Here is a 20919-nt window from a genome sequence, read left to right as displayed (position 1 = left end):
TTTCTAAAGCGAGTGGTAAGCAGTGCGCGCTTCCACTCCGCTGCGCCTGGGTTTAGGCCTTGGTCGAACCAACATCGAAAAAAATATAGAAAAAAGGTTTTTTCTTAACAGCGGTCGTCCCTCGGCAGGAAATGGCAAACCTCCAAGTGTATTTCTGCCATGAAAAATAGCTTCTCATAAAAATACAATCGCCGTTCGGAGTCGGCATAAAACTGTTGGTCCCTCCGCTTTGTGTGACAACATCAAGGCGCACGCCACAAATCGGAGGAGAAGCTCGGCCAAACACTAACATATGTATGTGTAAGCGCCAATCTATTATTATTACTAGAGTGCCAGTTACTGTCGAAATTCGACAGTTTTTCTAGTTTTAGAAGCCTTGGAGAGGTTTTCCATCTTAACACGTAGCAAAACTTATACGGTACAAATTAACTAACCGGAAAATCTTCTGCTAAAACGTAACAAAATTTTTTTTAACTGAGAAGGTCTTTGGAGGACTTCGGCAGGACTTAGAATTGACCCGATACATTCAAGTTTATCGATAAATTTCAATGATTTGATACATATCGATAGTTCGATGAATTTCACTAAAATTCGATAACTCAACTAAGGGCCGGTTTCTCTATCTCCGGTTAACACTAATCCCCCGGTAAACATCGTTACCGACCTTATCGACTCCCTGTTATATGCATGGAGTTAGAACGTCGATAACAATGTTTAACCGGGGAGTTAGTGTTAACCAGAGATGGAGAAACCGGCCCTAAATTCGTTAACTCGACCAATTTCGATAACTGTGAAATTCGATAGCTCGATAAATTTCGATAACTCAAAAATGTAAAGACTTTGGATACCTTTATAAATGTTTACTTTTGACATTTCCACATTTTTCGAAAACTATCTAAACATTTTGATAACTCCTTACACTCTATTAAGACGATTAAATGCGATAAGCAGTGATAAATCGATAAGCTAATATAACCTTGAAATTTCAATAAATCGATATAATTTGAAAATTCCATAAACTTCGCTTCGTTGAACCAACCAAATTCAGTAGATCAATAATTATCGATAACTCTGTAAGTTTAAAGACCTCCATGCATTACGACATCTCGATATATTTCGTTAAGTCTATAAATAATGATAATTCAAGAAATATCGATAACTTGATACATTTCTTTAACTTGACAAATTTCGTTAATCTCACACGTTTTTATAGCTCGATAACTACCCGTAAATTTGGACAACTAAGTTTCTGTGTCTATAAATTGCGACAACTCAGTAAACATTGATCAGTTTGAATAATTCGATACGTTGCGATAACTTAATAAGCATGGATAAATTTCGATAATTATAAACTTCGATGATTCGATAAATTTCAGTAACCTTTATGGCTGATTTTATTTCGATTCCTATCGCAAAATTTCAACTCTGTTAACCTAATTCTTATGTATTTCTCATTATCTCCATTTTCGCCTTTATCTCAATTTTCCTCTTTGTCGTCACTTTTGCCCATTTTTTTTTTTGTCTTCATCGTTATCACTTGTTTCTCCATCTTCATATTTATCTTTATTTCAGAGTGTCGAGGACATGGACACTAACTTAATCCAGTTCGATTAGATTGAATTTTCCTTTCTTTGTAATACTGTTTGTCACTCGGGCTCAAAATTGTCGTTGTATTGCATTAATACGTTGAATTACTTCAATAAAAGAATTATTTAAACTATTTGAATTATACGAAATCCCAATCGGTTTTGTTTATTGTGGATTTAGTTTCTCCGGTGCACGCTGTGCCGCTCTAATCAATCCCCTGAGATTGAACACAAAGTTTAATTTCAAATACGAAGTAAAACAAAATGCGAAACGCTTGAATTGAGCAGGTTGCAAAAACAACCATTAACAAATATGGAAATTTTTAAACGAAAATTTTCAACCAATTTCGAAACTATAAAAACTCCTCATCTACAGAAAATTACCTTTCCAACGGTGTTTTTGGTTTTGAAATCGGTAACTTTACCTTGGTCTTCCTCTTTGTTTTTATCTTTCACATCTTTGCTTATATTCTTTTCTATTCACGTAGATGAGATGAGGTGCGATGACGTGATAAGATGTGACATGATTTTATATGATGTGATAGGATGTCATGTCATGTGTTGTCATATCCTCTGATGTCATGTCATATGATGTCATACCATATGATGTCATATCATGTGATGCCACGTCATGTAATGCCATATCATGTCATACGATGTCATATCATGTGATGTCAAGTCATGAGATGTCATGCTATATAATGTGATGTCATATCATATGATGTCATGTCACGTGATATCGTGTGATGTGATATCATATTATGTGATGTAATATATTGTGATGTCTCATCATATCATGTGATATTATGTGATGTGAAGTCATGTAATGTGATCACATTCCATGTTCCGATTATTAAATCGGTAACCCTGTCGATAACTGTTTCAATAAAAATACCGATAACAATATCCATACACATATAGAAAAATACGATTATAAAACCGATTAATTCAGCGATAAATATAACAATCGTCAGTATCGATTATTGTACATATCGTTAACAATATAAATGACTAAATCGATAACAAAATCAATTATTTAATCGATTGTTATACCGATAACAATATCCATTATTGTATCGATAACAATATTGATTATTTTATTGATTATTATATCGACTACAAAGCGGTTATTTAATTAATAACAGCATCGATAACAATATCGATTATTTTATCGATAGCAATATCGATCATTATATCGATAAGAATATCGAGTTTTATATCGATAACAATATCGATCTTCATCCTCATCCTTTTCTTCATATTTATCTTTATTTTTGCATATTCCTCTTCACCTTTACCTTAAAGTGTTTAAATTTACTTTGATCTTCGTTTTTGCCTGTACCTCTAGGCATCTTTGTTTTTGTTTTTATTCTCAAACCGGTAAACCGCTGAGAACCATTTCCATGTGCATTATTCGCCTCGAATTTGAGGATTTACTCCCAACCAACTGCCGCTAAAGAAGTTTCACTTCATAAATTCAAGAAATGTTCTTACCCTTTCAGTTACCCTAATTCTTATATATCTGTCATTGTCTCCATTTTCGTCTTTATCTTCACTTTTGCCTTCTTTTTTTTACTTCATCGTTAATATTTATTTCTTCATCTTCATATTTATCTTTATTTCAAAGCTTAATTTCAAATGTATAGTGAAACAACAGGCGAAACATGTCAAATTGAACATGTTGCAGCAACAAAATGTTTAAACGACGGTTTTGGCCGTAATTTTCAGCCAATTGTGAAACCACTCTGCTCAACTACGGAAAAATGTCTTTCCAACGGTGTTCTTGGTTTTGAAATCGGTTCGATAGAATCGCCAAACGAACGGAGACAAAATTTATGTTAGCGTATTAATATATAGATTACTAGATTGCCAGTTCCTGTCGAAATTCGACAGTTTTTCTAGTTTTAGAAGCCTTGGTGAGGCTTTCTAACTTAACACCCAGCAAAACTTATACGGTACAAATTAACTAACCGGAAAATCTTCTTTGGAACTAAAAAGTAAATAAAATTTTTTATCTGAGAAGGTGTTTGGAGGACTCCGGCAGGACTTGGAATTGACCCGATACATTCAATGCCGATAAATTTCAATGATTTGATACATATAGATAGTTCGATGAATTTCAAGAAAACTACAATCCGATAATTCAACAAAATTCGTTAACTCGACCAATTTCGATAACTGTGAAATTCGAGGGCTCGATAAATTTCGATAACTCAAAAATGTAAATTCTTTGGATACCTTTATAAATTTTTACTTTTGACAGCTCCACATTTTTCGAAAACTATCTAAACATTTTGGTAACTCGTTACACTCTGTTAACACGATGAAACTCGATAAGCTTATATAGCCCTGAAATTTCGATAAATCGATATATTTTGAAAATTCCATAAACTTCGCTTCGTTGAACCAACCAATTTCAGTAGATCAATAATTATCGATAATCATGTAAGTTGAAAGAACTCCATGCATTACGACACCTCGATAAATTTGTTAGGTCTATAAATAATGATAATTCAATAAATATCGATAACTTGATACATTTCTTTAACTTGACAAATTTCGTTAATCCCACACGTTTTTATAGCTCGATAACTATCCGTAAATTTGGACAACTAAGTTTCTGTGTCTATAAATTTCGACAACTCAGTAAACATTGATCAGTTTGAATAATTCGATACGTTGCGATAACTTAATAAGCATGAATAAATTTCGATAATTATAAACTTCGATGATTCGATAAATTTCAGTAACCTTTATGGCTGATTTTATTTCGATTCTTATCTTAAAATTTCAACTCTGTTACCCTTATTCTTATGTATTTCTCTTTGTCTCCATTTTCGCCCTTATCTCCATTTTCGTCTTTATCTGCACTTTTGCCTTTTTTTGTTTTCATCGTTATCACTTGTTTTTTCATCTTCAAATACGAAGTAAATCAAAATGCGAAACAGCTTAAATTGGTCAGCTTGCAAAAACAACCACACACAAATATAGAAATGTTTAAACGACGATTTTCAACCAATTTCGAAACCTTTCCAACGGTGTGTTTAGTTTTGAAATCGGTAGATTTACCTTGGTCTTGATCTTTGTTTTCATCGTTCACATCTTTGCTTATATCCTTTTCTTTTTCTATTCACGTAGATGAAATGAGGTGCGATGACGTGATAAGATGTGACGTGATTTTATGTGATGTGATAGGATGTTATGTCATGTGTTGTCATATCCTCTGATGTCATGTCGTATGATGTCATACCATATGATGTCATATCATGTGATGCCACGTTATGTAATGCCATGTCATGTCATACGATGTCATTATGTGATGCCAAGCCATATAATGTGATGTCATATCATATGATGTCATGTCACGTGATATCGTGTGATGTGATGTAATATCATGTGATGTCTCTTCATATCATGTGATGTCTCTTCATATCATGTGATATAATGTGATGTGATGTCATGTAATGTGATCACTTTCCATGTTCCGATTATTATATCGATAACCCTGTTGATAACTGTGTCGATAAAAATACCGCTAACAATATCTATAAACATATAGAAAAATACAACCATTGCAAAATCGATTAATTCATCGATAAATATAACAATCATCAGTATCGATTATTATACATATCGATAACAATATAAATTACTAAATCGATAACAAAATCAATTATTTAATAGATTATTATACCGATAACACTATCCATTATTGTATCGATAACGATATCGATTATTATATTGATTATTATATCGATAACAATAGCGGCTATTGAATCAATAACAGTATCGATAACAACATCGATTATCTTATCGATAGCAATATCGATTATTATATCAATAAAAATATCGAGTTTTATATCGATAACAATATCCGTCTTCATCCTCATCCTTTTCTTCAGATTTATCTTTATTTTTGCATATTCCTCGTCACCTTTACCTTTAAAATTGAATTTTTAAATTTACCTTGATCTTCGTTTTTACCTTTACCTCTAGGCATCTTTGTTTTTGTTTTTATTCTCAAACCGCTAAGAACCATTTCCGTGTGCATTATTCCCCTTGAATTTTACAATCCTCTCCCAACCAACCAACTGCCGCTAAAGAAGTTTCACTTCATAAATTCAAGAAAGGTTCTTACCCTTTCAGTTACCCTACTTCTTATGTATCTGTCATTGTCTCCATTTTCGTCTTTATCTTCACTTTTGCCTTCTTTGTTTTGACTTCATCTTCATTTATTCATTTCTTCATCTTCATATTTATCTTTATTTCAATGCTTAATTTGAAATGTGTAGTGAAACAACAGGCGAAACATGTCAAATTGAACATGTTGCAGCAACATCTATACACAATTCGAAAATGTTTAAACGACGGTTTTGGCCGTAATTTTCAACCAATTGTGAAACCATAAAAACTCTGCTCATCTACGGAGAAATGCCTTTCCAACGGTGTTCTTGGTTTTGAAATCGGTTCGGTAGAATCGCCAAACGAACGGAGACAAAATTCATGTTAGCGTATTAATATATAGATTATTATTGATTGAAAGATCTGGTAACGAGGAGGTCTTAGCGTTATTCTATTTATCCAGCAATAACTTCTTTAAAACTAAACGAAATTAAAAAAAAACATTTTTTTTAAACAATAAAAACTAAAAACTTTAGAAAGTGAAAATAAAAAACTTTATTTGAAAAGTTTCTCATCATTAAATGAAACTAAAAAATATTTATTTTTTAAACAATAGCAGCCAAATTCATAAAAAATAAAGAAGACTTTAACTGCTTTATAAATCGAAAATTTGTATGAAAATGTCACTTATAGAGCTCTTTAAATCTATTTTATTTTTTATGAATAAGGCCATATAAGGCAAAACAAAAAATTGCATTCTCATTCGTTAAAAAGTTTAGTAAAGATTTTTCTTTTACTCTTAATGAATCATTAACTGACTCTGAAAGGGAATTGTTTAAAATCGTCACTGAGGAACACCTTAAGTAATCATTAAACGACTCTCAGTGCGGCTGAAAAACCTTAAAATTAAAGCAAGAATGATAGACTACTATATAGCGAGAGTACTAGTGTGACAGAATAAAACAGGGGTTCCCAAACTTTTTTTCTCGTATACCCTTTTCAAAACTTTTCTGGTTTCGGTGTACATTTCTAACATATTTCCAAAGCTCATCAAAAGATGTGAAGACTAGATCTAAAGATGTAAATTTGCATCGCGGGTGAGATCCAAAACTAAATTTGGAGTGGCAAAAATAAAAATAAATTATCTTCTTGTGTTCTATTTATTAAAAACACGTGATTACACACTTCCAAGTATTAAAAAACATACCTCATAAAGCCATCAAGGTACTATTTTGCTCTGAGGAGTTATATTTTTTAGGAGCACTCCGAGAGCTAGCGTTATTTACCTTTCTTCACCATAAACTTCTTACATGTTCGGCTCACTCATGAAATTGCATGTGGCGTATTTGTAAAATAGTTTATTTGTGTTGATGGCGTCATTTTTAGTTTTATCACTCCGAATTTTAAAGTGATGCGAAAAATATTTATCACTCACATTTTTAAACACACAAAACTTTAAACAACAAAACCGCAAATCTTTTTACGGCATAATTTTAGTTCAGAAACTGACAATAGAGAAAATACCGAATCTAGAAAAATCGATGAGAAACAACCAAGTTAGCAAGCCACGTGCAGTGACCAGTCGGCAGCCCAACATGTTGTCTGCTCAGTGAGAGCAAAAAACTAGATAGACCTTCTGAGACTGAAGGCAGCATGAGTTTTGCTCACCGGAATCCCCTCGATGCCTCCTAGTCATTGCTAAGCGAAGTATTCACCCAGTTTCTGATGGTGGTTTCGATGGCCAAAATGGGAAGTGCTATGACTGGTTGCGGATCGACGAATGCCTGGTTCAAGCCAACTGTGGCCAAATGGTCAAATGTCTCATTATCAGGTACTCCGGAGTGACCTGGCACCCAGTGTAAAGCAAGCTCGTTATGTTGCATTGCCGAACTACTAGTTTGGAAGTACATAGATAGAGGGATGGCCTATGTCTTCAGTGCAGCTTGGCTGTCACTGCAGACACGTAAACTAGAGTCCGACCGATTCCAATTTTTATTCAGGTACCGATGCCAATGCCGATTAATCGGCTTATGGGGAAAGAATCGGCCGATGCCGATCCCGATTCCATGAAAAATTACAAATAGAAATATTAGGGGTATTCTCTGAGTCTTGCAAAGCCCTTGCATGGTGCACAGATTGCACGGTTAAAACCGGTTTTGGTATGGGACAGCTTTGCAAACCGTGCAATCCGTGCACCGTGCAAGGGCTTTGCAAGACTCAGAGAATACCCCTATTATATCATAAAATCAATTAATTTAACGGAGTTAACAAAACTACAGAAAACAAATAATTGAATTAATTGGCTTGTTATGCAACAGATTTCAAACTTTGTACAAAAATGAGAAAAATTCTGCTACTTTTCACAAAAATTTCAAATTTCGGTATGCAGTTTTCTAGGCCATTTAATTATAGTATAATGAAGTGCAAGTTTCAAGCTGCTATAAAATTCCGTTGATTTTTAGCAATTTTTTTTTGCTGGCAGTTTCCTCCGGATAAAAGAAAATTGTCGAACATAGTTTTGTATGGAAAAAAACGTGAAACACATTCAACCAAAAAAAATCATTTTTAAGAGCTGTCTGCAAATATTTTTTTATGTTGGCCGTTGTCTGTCGCTTCACCTGCACATATGAAAAGAAATTCCAAATAATCGGCAAAGAATCGGCGAAAAAAGGCCGATGCCGATGCTCAATTTTGTGCCTAAAGGTTAAGCATTCTAAAAATAGAATTATTAACAAAAACCAACAAAACCAACAACCACATGATCAAGTGTGAATAGCAGCGGAATAGCTGCGCTTGATTGTGTTGGCTTAACAAATGAAAAAAGTGGGAAAAAGCAACGATAATTTACAAGCCGAACTTAGCACAGTGCGTAGGCAACTGGCTGAGTTAGTGGGATCTTCGGTTCGAATCCTACTGAAAGAAGTCTGATGAGGAAATGTGGTGATTTCCGAAATAGCTATCACTTATACCATTTTTTCAAATTATTGTTGCTTTTCCACAATAAGTTTTTCATTAAAAACGGCCTCAAGATCAATAAAAATTGTTGAATACAATATATAAATATTTAAAAAAATGTTCAACGGAATCACAATAATGAGATTTTTGATGCTGTTTTTAAACTTTAATAACTTAGCCAAAACTTTACCGATTTAGACTTATGAGGTGTTTTCTCACCCTTTTTATTTCTTTGCAAATAAACTCATTCAAAGTATTAAAGAGAAAGGTAAGATCAACGAGCGTCATTCCAAGTTGAATTAAGATGTGATAATATTTGCGAAGAAAATTGGCACGTTGGATGAATTTCTTTGCAAATAAATAAAAAAGGGTGCGTAAATACCTTTCCAATGGTACCTTATAAATCGGTATAGTTTTGGCCCAGTTATAAAAGTTTTTATCAAACCGTTTTGTGAAAAGGTTAAAAAACAGCAACAAAATCGCATTGTTATGATTCCGTTAAGAAACTACTTTTATTCATAATAAACTAAATTTTTGGAGACATTTTCAAATCACTCCAGCTCACGTAAATCTTAATATTTTTCCTAAATATTTTGGTGGAAGTCTTCAAATATAATATATTTTGTAATCCCGGTGAGAAAACCGCAACTTTTTTTTGTGATAGAGTCAATACATATGCTTCGATAAGCTTATTAATATTGTGGCGAGTACCGCGGCAACGCGAAGCGAACAACAAGAAAATGGCAGAATGTTCGACGAAAGACGTAGAATATTCGACAGCAGGAAACGTCAAGTGGAAGAATACTGCGAACATGCGAAATGGTTCTCAGCACTTGCCCTTAGAGCTACTATTGGCAAGTGGAGGTAAGAGAAGAGGACAAGAAGAACACAGCATTCAGCGGTTGGAGATGGTCTTTGGCAATTCACGGTGATGCCCTTAGGATTATGCAATGCTCCTGCCACTTTTGAGAGACTTATGGACCATGTGCTTAAAAGACTACATTGGAAATAATGTTTGGTGTATGTAAACGACATTACCGTATTGGGTAAAAGCTTTGAGGAACACCTGAAGAATTTGCAAAAAGTTTTCCAGAGGATAAAAGGTGCTCAGTGTTTAAGGAGGTTGTACTACTTAGAACACAAAGTGACAACAGAGACGTCTGCACTGCGAAGTAAAAGATAGAAGCAATAAAGGATTGGCCAAGACCTAGGAACTTCCACGAGCTACGAAGTTTTCTTGGGCTATGCACTTACTATCGCCGATTTGTTCCGAATTTCGTCAGCGCTGCGAGTGGAACTACGAACAGGAGGAGGATTTCCAAGCTCTGAAGGAACGGCTATGTACTGCATCTATGCTAGCGTATCCGGTTCCAGGTGCAACATTTGTTTTGGATACGGATGATAGTGGTTATGACATAGGAGGCGTACTGTCGCAGGTAACTGACGGCCAGGAGAAGGTAGTTGCGTACTATAGCCGGTCGATTGGAAAACCAGAGAGGAACTACTGCGTAACTCGGAGAGAATTACTAGCGTTTATGGAGTGCGTCAAACATGTTCACAAGTATCTCTATGGGCAAAGTTTCCGAGTTCGAACGGATCATGCCCGCTGAAGTGGCTAATCTAGTTCAAGAATCCAGTAGGATAGCAAGCTCTGTGGATTGAGATTGCAAAGTTATTACTTCGCTATTGAGCACCGCAAGGGAAGTGCTGATGCCATGCCCCGTCGACCATGTAGCTTGGAATGTAAACACTGCTCAAAGGCTGAGGCCAAAGAAGACATTATACTCGTCCGGTTAACGAGAATAACACCAATGGAAGGAAGAACAGCTACGAAAGTGTCAGCAGGAAGATCCAGATCTATAGCTTTTGATGCATGGACAGGAGATGAGCAGACGGCCAACTAAGGAGCAAATGGCAGCGGAGAGCCCAATCGCAAAGGCACAATGGAACAGCTTAAAGTTGATATCTGGCTGTTTGCATAGGGTATGGGAAAGTCAAGATGGTCAGTGCTCCCGAAATTTAATAGTAGTTCCAAGGGTAAGAGTTCGTGACGTTCTCAAGGAGTTCCATAACGGTCCCAGTGGAGGGAACGTGGGAATCACAAAGCCCCTGGAGAAGATCAAGCAGAGACTATATTGGGTTGGTTGTCGGCAATCGGTCGCAGAGTTGATTGCTAACTGCGCGGAGTGCATTGCAGCTAAGGGGCCGAAATCCAGAAGTCATGTCCAGATGAAGCAGTATAATTCAGGCGCACGATTCGAGCAGATTGCCATGATGTGGCCGGTCCATTTCCTATGAGCAGACTAGGAAACAAATACAGTATTGACCAATACGATAGCACCCCCATTTCAAAGTGATATTGTTTCCCACTCGTGTTTTTGTTTTATTTTTAGGAATTTTCAATTAAAATACAGTTCATTCTCTAACAAAATCCACATAAACCCAAGTTTTAAACTTAAAAGACTACAAAAAATTCAACAAGTTTTCACCTAAATTTCAAACTTTTTTTTCAGAAGTGTTGGAATTTTTTTGAGTACGCAGTTTTATAGCCCATTCAATTTTAGTCTAACAATATGCAAGCTTCAAGTGGCTAAAAACCACCGTTGATTTTTTAGAATTTTTTTTTCGCCGAAGGTGTTGCGGATTTCTTCCATATAAAAATAAATTGTGTTTATTCGTTATATGGAAGCAAACGCGACAAAAAAATATAAAAAATCAAGGGTAATTTTTAGCCATTTGAAACTTCCACACTGTTAGACTAAAATTGGCAAACAATATCACTTTGAAATGGAGGCGCTATAGATACGTGCGTGTATGGACTAATTTAGCAAATGGCCGGAGGTATACCCGATTCCAAACCAGAAGGTTAAAATAGTAGCGGATGTAATTACAATTGGTTTGCGAGATACGTTGTACCTATAGAGCTGTACTCTGACCAGGGAATCGTCGGTGTTCCAAGAGATGTGCCAGATACTGGGTATCCGGAAAAGTCGAACAACGGCTCTTCATCCCCAATCAGATGGCATGCTGGAGCGGTTCAACCGAACCCTGGAAGAGCATTTTCCGGAAGTCGTGGACAAGAAGCGGGATGTCCACATACCCTAGTTCCTGATGGGGTACCGGTCATCAGTGCGTGAAACAACGGGTAAAACTCCTGCAAAGGCAATCTTCGGCAGTGAGCTCCCTTTACCTACTGACCTTAAGTTAGCATTAATTGGCGATGCAAGGAGAATTGGAAAATAGACGTCCAACATCCTGGAAGAGGAGCTAAGAGAGTTCATGCTCTTGTGAGACAGCGTACTCAAATTATGAGTGACAATATGAAGGCCAGGAATGATAAGGTGACGAACTCCGAGGGTTTCTAAGAGGGGAGTATAGTGTTGCTGTACAATCCACAACGGAAGAAAGGTTTGTCCCCAAAACTACAGTGCAACTGGGAAGGTCCGTATAAGGTTGTCAAACTGTTGAATGACGAAGTGTATCGGATTCAGACCGTTGGGAGATCGAGAACCAAGATGCAAGAGGTCCACTTGGAAAGGCTTGCAGCGTTCGGAACAGCAAGTGTGTCTGATCGGGACGATAAGAAAATGGCAAGAAACGTCAAAAGGAAGAATACTGCGAACACCGCGAGAATAATAGAATGAGCGATAGATAGCAGAACCATCGAGAGTTGCCATGAGTGCGAAGCGGAGCAGATAATCAGAATCAGAAAGCTACAAGTTCAGTTGTAAAACAGAGATCAATTGTGTTAACAAGTTTTTAAAGTGTAGTAATTGCTTTATCAAGTATTGTTAATTGTTGTTATTGCCTTAACAAGTATTGCACAGTGTTTGTTGTACAATAAAGTTAACTGCACCGTAATTTGGAAATCTTAAACGTTTATGTAACAATGCAGCCGTACGAACCCAAGGAATTTTAGGAAATCCGTCAACTCAACAAGGATAATCGTAACAATATTTTCCTTGATCTGCGCCATTTGTTTTTGGTCTCCTTTTGTCACTTGCAGCACCCTAACTGTTCTTGCGCTTGCATTCCCATTTATTTTAAATCAAATAAACATACAGAAAAGGTATCAACCAATACCAAGAAAACAAAATCACGATCATTAGAGCGCCCACCATGCATAACATGAGAAATAGGCAACAATCGTCAACGGCAACAAATTGGCGACTCACCGATTTATTGCTGCGGTGACAAATCGGAAACATCATTTCTTTCATGTCAATTTTGAAATAAATAAGTTATAAAAAATTAACAAACTTATAAAATTCGCGTCAACAGTATAATCCAAAGACAGGATTGAAATAAAATTATAGTTTAAAAAACTAAAACCTCCCTATTATAATTGCCATTCGTACTGTCATCAGGTATGTAACTTGAGAATAGAAATCGCTGCATCTTTTAGGCGCATCAATATTACATAGTTACATCCCGAGCTAATAAAAGGAAGGTAAAAATAGGAAGCCCCACAGCGAAAGAAATAATGAATGCCGTTTCCAAGTTCCAATTTTGTATACAAAAAATAAATGAAGTGTTAAAAAGAAAAAAATTATTCCAAATATCGCCTGAAGCGATAAGAAAACGACTCATTCAGGTAATAAGAAAAGGACGCGCCCAGGCGACTTGCCTACGGCGGACGTTTTAGAGAGACTGGTATTAAGAAATCGATACGATGGCGATATTACCGGCAATATATGTATTTGTGTCCGAGGGCGACAAGTTTTCTTACTGCCGGCAACAAAAATTATTTGGTGGGGCGGTTTGCCAGCATTCTGGTAATAAAAATATTTGCAAATTTTCCAAAAAATTTTTTGCTTTAAAATGAAATATTTTTGGTAAATCCATATTAAATTTGTACACAATAATAGTTGCGTTCCAGATGCTTCGCGATTTCCAGGTTTTTACAGGAAGCTGTTCCCGGTGGCCACCTTCAATAAGGTTTATTAATGGCGAAAACAGCTTTTCCTGTAAATCCTGTTAAACCTGCAAATCGTGAAGTATCTGGAGCAGGGCTAATATTTCTATTGCTGTAGAGAACTTATAGTCCGAAAAGGACTTTATATAAAAGGAAAAGGAAGTTATATCTGCAGAACCTATGTTGCTAAAGCACTTTAAATGCCCAAAATTTACCCCAAAATAAACTAATGTTTGTTTATACGACAGAAAACGAAGTGATCACTATTAAAAGGAGACCCGTCGGTTTGAGATTTTTTTAGAAACGATGCATTTTTCTTTGAAATCGCTTCATTTCTTATCGTGCAATAAGCTTTTTTGTGAAGCTCTAAAAAGTACAACTACAACATTTGAGCAAGGCATCCATACCGAAACGCAAGACATATTCTACGTCAAACAATTTTAATTAAAAAATGTAATTTATGAACATTGGTCCCAACGGGGATCGAACCTGGACCCTACCGAATTATAGGACGGTGTTCTCACCATTCAGCTAACGCGGATGCCAAACTCACTTACTTTGTTTGCTTACTGGTTTGCTTCGTTCATTTTGCATTCACAATAGACAACAGCGGGCCGTTTGGATCAGTGATGTCATTGCAAATGCCCCTGATCCGCAATTATTTTGTGAATTAACTCGAGGGCTTAATCCCGATCAACGTCAGTTAATTCCCGAGATAATTCCGAAATAACGAGTTGATCCGTCTGTCTATGCTTCTAGAATACCGGTAAACGGTGAACGTTCGCTGTGCAAGTCAAAGAGGTGAGAGGGACTGGGAAATTTTTTTTGGAATGTCCTCTATCGAATGTTTGTTAAATTGACCGCCCAGATCGTAAAATAATGAGACCTAAAAACGATCTCATGCTCGTCGTTTCGACAGAAAATAATTTTGCTACTTCAGAATTAATTATATTTTCCATTATTCCAGATTACTGACGCTGCCATCTGGCTGGCGTATACAATTCGGCAGCAATGTGAATTTCATCTTCGAGACAGATGAGGTGTGTCATGCTTCACCGGCAACAATATCTCGCATGGGAATAGTCAATATGAAGTAATAGTTTTTTTATACAGTACTTACGTATACATACATTACACTGGCTTGTTCTCCATACGAAAAACAAAGCCGTAAAAGTCCACCCCTGTACGTTGTGAGGATTTCGGCACGATAAAAAAATGTTTCCTTTTAACAACATCGAAATATTCTTTTTATTATAACTTGATTATTTCTGATTTCCCAAAACTACCCCAGTAAAAGAATTATATGTGCAATATGTTTTTCCTCATTTTCGCTCTATGAAAGAAAGGTAAAACTTTTTGCTGTATGCGATTATAATAGCCTTTAGATTATAAGTATTTTCATATGTTAAGTTGATGTTCCTTTAAATGAACTATGCGGGCTCCACCTGCTCCAGTGTCAAAAATTTTTAACAGAAATCTACACCTAGTTATATATATAATATCTCGTGGTATTAAACTATCTGAAGAAGATCCCGGAAATATAACAGGAATGAATTTTTGTGGCATGAAAGGTAGCTAAATAGCTGCTGAAGTAATCAGACAGCAGTTCCTTTAAAAATCCCGAGGGCCATGGAAATAATAAATTGATATGTATTTGAATTTCTCTGTCACAATTAGAAGCTTGCAATAAATAATAAACTTCGGTACTTAGGGTGAAGAAATAAATCGCTTAACCAGAGCTCACTCTATGGCACGAAAATGTGTTTTTAGCATTTTACAAAATTAGAAATTGAAAAACGCTATTTTCAGTGATTCAATATAGTTGACCCAGATGCCCACCATAACTGTTGGAGAGTCATTCGGTTTCCAATGCAAACTTAAAAGTAAAAAGCGTATAGCTTTCGGAAAAATATAAAATCTTTTCACTTTGAGAAAAATTAATATCCTGAAGTAGGAACATTTTTTGTGCATTGAGTTGGTAAATTTTTCGGGCATTTCAACCGAAGATATTTGGAAATTGAAGCGGTAAAACTAGAGCTCTTGTTAATCGACTAACCGATTAATCGGTTAATCGAATAGAAAAAGTTGTTTCAAAAAATAATCGAATACATTTAATCGATTAACCGCTCACTTTCGACTAACCGTTCATAATCGACTAGTGGTTTTCATTCGATTACTTGACAGATTCGACTATTCGAATAGTTGTTTTCTTTCAATATTTCATAAGTTTTGCGGTTGATAGGCTTTGAGTATTTATACAGTATATTTTGCTTTGCTGCCTCTATGCTTAAGTGCACATTTAAGATACCTACCCCAAAATGCGCATCAGAGGCATTATTTTTAACATTTATAAGGAAACTGCTCCGATAGATGCATTTAGCATACCTGGACATTGGCGATACCTGCCTTAAAAATTGTGCGACTGGTATCAATTATCAAAGAAAGTATTACGTTTACCTGCATTGCCTAATTTTACAACTTTTTATTTATTTTGTTCATCTCGCAGAACAACGAAAATGGCTATAAATTTATGTAGTTGTATAGATAATTAGATACTATTCGGTAAAAATTTCGCTTGCAGTAATTTCTACGTGGTAAGTGCTTCTCCATTATTTGGTTTCATAGGGATTTGGATACCTTCCTCATTGAAGTAGTAAAGAAAATTCGCTTAAGTGCCTTTTTCGGTTAAGTGCACAAGTTTTTCGTGCAAAGCAGGATGTGCAGCTAAGCAAAATATACTGTAGTACCAAAAATGGTATGGTACCGCATGAATTATGATGAAGATGAATACGTGACTTATAGCAAAATTCAAAGTGCATCCATCACCTTCATAAACTCATGGAATCCAGGCACGAGACATGGTCTCTTGGCGCTCGTTTGAAATAGTTTCGCCATCTTCGTTTTTTCTTCTACGCTTGAAACTTTTTGCCGGGCTTGGTTCGGCACATTCACTTTGGCTACATCTGTGATCCTGGGGAGGATAAACTATGGAAAATTACCACTTATTAGTTCGTTAACATAAACATACATTTCCAGGTCCTGCTCCTTGTTCCTTTTACGAATGGCCTTGAAATGGGTTGCCAAAGACGACGTCGAATTATTATAGGCCATTTTTTGTCCACATATTGTACACTTAACTTCTTTTCCACCTTCGGAGTTAGAAAAGAAGTTCCACACCCAGCTACGCTTACGTAAACTCATTTTGGATAAGGCAAATTTTTGGTTTTGAAGTGAGAAAAAATTTGTATTTAAACATTTTTCACTATTCAAATAATAACAGTTAATCAATTGCACGACTAGTCGAAGTTAATGAAACGATCGAATACTTGCTATTCGATTTTCAGTCAATGCAAAAGTTGCTACTCGACTATTCGAATAATCGGTTAACCGGATAATCGACTGTTAACAAGAGCTCTAGGTAAAACGTTGTTATTCATACCAAACGAACAACAAAATCGTTATTCAAGGAATGAAATATCTTCTTTTAGAGTATCTAGCTTCAAATATGGGCTTGGATTCCACTGCGGATTTGTAAGATCTACTCCTAAACAAGATTTTTACTTATTCAAAATAGAATGATAACGTAGGAAATATAATAAAAATTGTACCACAAAATTTCGGTAAAATCTATGCCGCGAAGCCTAAAACAAGTAAAAGTGTCCAATAGAAATACAATCCAATGCCAACCAATAAAATTACCTTTAAAACTTTTTTAAATAACCGATAATATTTATTATTATTATTTTCATTGCACCTATAAATATTTATTGTTATTAGTTTCAATTTATTATTACAAATCTTTGTACAACTAAGTACCGTTTTCTCATGTAGGTTTTAAAATTTCTATATTTTTATACCCGATCGCACTTGGGCACAAGACTATTATAACTTTGTTCGCATAACGGTTGTTTGTAACAGCCAAAACGAATCGAGATAGATATAGACAAATATATACATAAATGCTCAGAATGAAAAGAGAAATCGATTAAGCCATGTCTGTCCGTTCGTCCGTCTGTCCGTCTGTCCGTGTACACGATAACTCGAGAAAAAATTGATATACGTCAACGAAATTTGGTAAGTAGGTTGCCCTTTATAGGTAGGGATTGAAAATGGGCGAAATCGGGCAATAACCACGCCCACCTATCATATAACAATATTTTCGAAATATACAAAAACTAAGATATTTCCGCAAATACTGGATCCAAATTGTTGAAAGTTGGTATTTGACGTAGAATTTTGGCATAAAATAACAGTTATAAAATTTTTGGAAAATGGGCGTGGCCCCGCCCACTTATGATTAAATGCTGTATCTCCGTGGTCCCTTTACCAATCCCTACCAAACTCGGTGGAAACATTGCTTAGGGCCTCACTAAGAAACACGTTGAAATTTTTTGAAATCAGACAAGAACCAAGTCCACCTCCCATATAACTGTAATTTTCAGAAATACGAAAACTACGATAAATTAGTAACTATTTAAGCTAATTTACTCAAAATCAATATATGCAATGACCTCTTAGCAGCAAATGATTTTTAGGGAAATTTTTGGAAAATGGGCGCTCACTTACGCCTACATATGTGTATCTCGGTACCCGGTTTATCAATTTCTACCAAACTCGGCGTATTTACCAACCTTGGCGCAAAAAAGCAATATGTTGAAAATTTTTGTAATCGGACTAAAATTACTGCCACTTACCATATAACAGTAAATTTCAGATATACGGAAACTCCGGTCTTTCAATAACTAAAGATGCCAACTTACAACAATCTTTTAACAAGACACAAGATTGCAGATTTTTGTTAAATGGGCTTGGCACCACCCACTTATGACTACAGAAGTATATATCGATAACCGCCTTACCGATTTCCACCAAATTTGGTCCAATTATTTCAATACATCATAGCATATTATTGAAACTGTTTGACATTGGGAAAAATACTCTTCTGAAAAAACGATATTTAATACGTGCGCCGGGTATATATAGTTCGGTTTCGCACGAACTTATACTTCTTTACTTGTTTCAGAACAAAATTTGTGTTTAAAGACAGATACATTTTAAAATCACTTGAGAAAACGGTCCTAGGTGTTTTATATGTACATCAACTAATGTTTAAAATCTTACTAATACAAATTTCACGTAAAAAAAATATTAACACTGTTTAGTTTTTTCAACTTTTTTCGACAGACGGGAGATAGGTCATTTCTAGATAATTTTGGTACGCTGAATTCAATGGTGTTAACAGTTTCGGGTTTGGGTAGGGGTTTTTCTCTGAAAGTCTGAATATATGTTGAATTTTCAACGAAAACTAATGGATCTGTTAAGGAAGCATATACATATGAGGATACAATAAAACCACTTGCAAACTATTTCAATTGCATTTGTGGATTGTAGGCAATATTTTTACTTTTTTTGCTGAAAAAATGTTTTTTCAACCTTTCACTTTTCTTTTTAGTTAACGGCTCAACTTATCTATTTGAAAGTATAGTGAAATCATTAGTTAAACCTAACTACATAAATTTCTATAGAATTTTCTGTGGGTAAGTTTAATGATTTGACTTTAGTTTAAAACAGATAGGTTAACGGCCCTTACACTGTTAGTTGCCATAGAATATTCTGTCATTATCCCATTCGCCACAGTATGGTTTATATCATCGAAATTTCAATTTTGTTTATTGCATTTGTGGCAAGGCGAATGTATATAAGGTGGTATCGTTTCAACAAATACAACAATTACATGTATTTTGTTTTTGCTTTTAGCGGGCCATTCTCCAATTTCTCGCTATTCTTCCCCGAAGGAGAAAGGGCGACAGCAAATATATAGAAACTCTCACGTTTTCACTTACTCACTAGCGAAATACAAAATTTTTACAATCACATGCTACTCACAGCCGATGAAACAACACCACCTTATATAAATTCGCCTTGATTTGAGGCAAATTCGTGACTATGCCCAGCCGCAGAAAGATTGCTCACGAAACAGCAATACTTTACAAAAATATTTAAATTTTTCAGTGAAGAAAACTGTGAATTAGGCTCTCTCGATTACAAGCACAACTTGCATAGATGGATTGAAACTTTGGGGACGAGGTAAACCCAAATGTATGGCTTTTGGCATTCGGATGTTGTGGTCAAACCCTGGAAATCACGATCCAGCTAATGGTTATTTGTGTGTGAACAAAATATTTGTTGGAATGAACCGACATAAATCGAAGCTAAAGCATTTTCAGTTTAAATTAAACTTTTTCAAATTAAATGAAACCATTTTCAAACAAAGCGAAACCCTATTTCTACTTAAATGAAACCATATTCGAACAAAGCGAACCCTTTTTCAAATTAAATGAAAACTTTTTCAGGTCAAGAGAAACCATCTTCAAATTAAATGAAACCTTTTTCAGATAAAGCGAAACCTTTTTCAAGTTAAATGAAACCTTTTTCAGATTCAATGAAATTTTATTCAAATTAAAGGAAACTTCCTTTTAAGAATGTTTTATCTAATTTGAAAAAAGTGTCATTTAATTTGAATAAAGTTTCATTGAAACTGAAAAAGGTTTCATTTAATTTAAAAAAGGTTTCGCTTTATCTGAAAAGGGTTTAATTTAATTTAAAAATGGTTTCGCTTAACCTGAAAAGGGTTTAATTTAATTTGAAAAGGGTTTCACTTAAATTGAAAATCGTTTTATTTAAACTGAAAATGCTATATATGAGTTTGAAAATGTTCCATCAGCACAAAGACCGTTCCAATTCCGAAAAAATCACACCCAACTGAGCAATATAAAAGCATTAAAGTGTGAGTCTATGCCTGAGTCTTCATATTCACTTTATGAGCCATCTAACGTTACTCCAACATGCAAGGACATCGAAATAACGCAAAATTGCTTGGAAGAAAGGGCGCGCCAACTCAAATTAACACAAGCACATCAAATTGTGCTTGCGCAACACCTGGGAATATATTTTCGCCCGGTATTAAAATATAGCATTTTCAGTTTAAATGAAACCATTTTCAAATTAAGTGAAACCTTTTTCAAATTAAATGAAACCTTTTTCAGGTTAAGCGAAACCATTTTCCTATTGAATGAAACCTTTTTCAGATAAAGCCAAACCGTTTTCAGATTAAATGAAAACTTTATTCAAATTAAAGGAAACTTTTTTCAAATTAAACGAAACATTCTTAAAAGGAAGTTTCTTTTAATTTGAATAAAGTTTCATTGAATCTGAAAAAGGTTTCATTCAATTTGAAAAAGGTTCCGCTTTTTCTGGAAAAGGTTTCATTTAATTTGAAAATGGTTTCGCTTGACCTGAAAAAGGTTTCATTTAGTTTGAAAAAGGCTTCGTTTTGTTTGA

General features: G+C 35.2%; 1 protein-coding gene across 1 annotated transcript in view; it reads left to right on the top strand.

Annotated features, from left to right (window-relative positions):
* Nucleotides 1-9907: 9907 nt before the first annotated feature.
* Nucleotides 9908-20919, top strand: part of LOC118749408 (cytoplasmic dynein 2 heavy chain 1-like) — a 162277-nt gene continuing 151265 nt past the window's right edge. The window contains exons 1-2 of the mRNA XM_036484212.1: nucleotides 9908-10128; nucleotides 14519-14671. Coding sequence (XP_036340105.1) covers nucleotides 9908-10128; nucleotides 14519-14671 — 374 coding nt within the window. The remainder of the gene's footprint in view (nucleotides 10129-14518; nucleotides 14672-20919) is intronic.

Source organism: Rhagoletis pomonella, unplaced genomic scaffold (genome assembly GCF_013731165.1).
Source record: "Rhagoletis pomonella isolate Grant_MI unplaced genomic scaffold, Rhpom_1.0 Rhpom_scaffold_00016, whole genome shotgun sequence".
Taxonomy (NCBI): Eukaryota; Metazoa; Arthropoda; class Insecta; order Diptera; family Tephritidae; genus Rhagoletis; species Rhagoletis pomonella.
The sequence above is the reverse complement of the archived record's forward strand: the minus strand, read 5'-3'. Positions and strand labels throughout refer to the sequence as shown.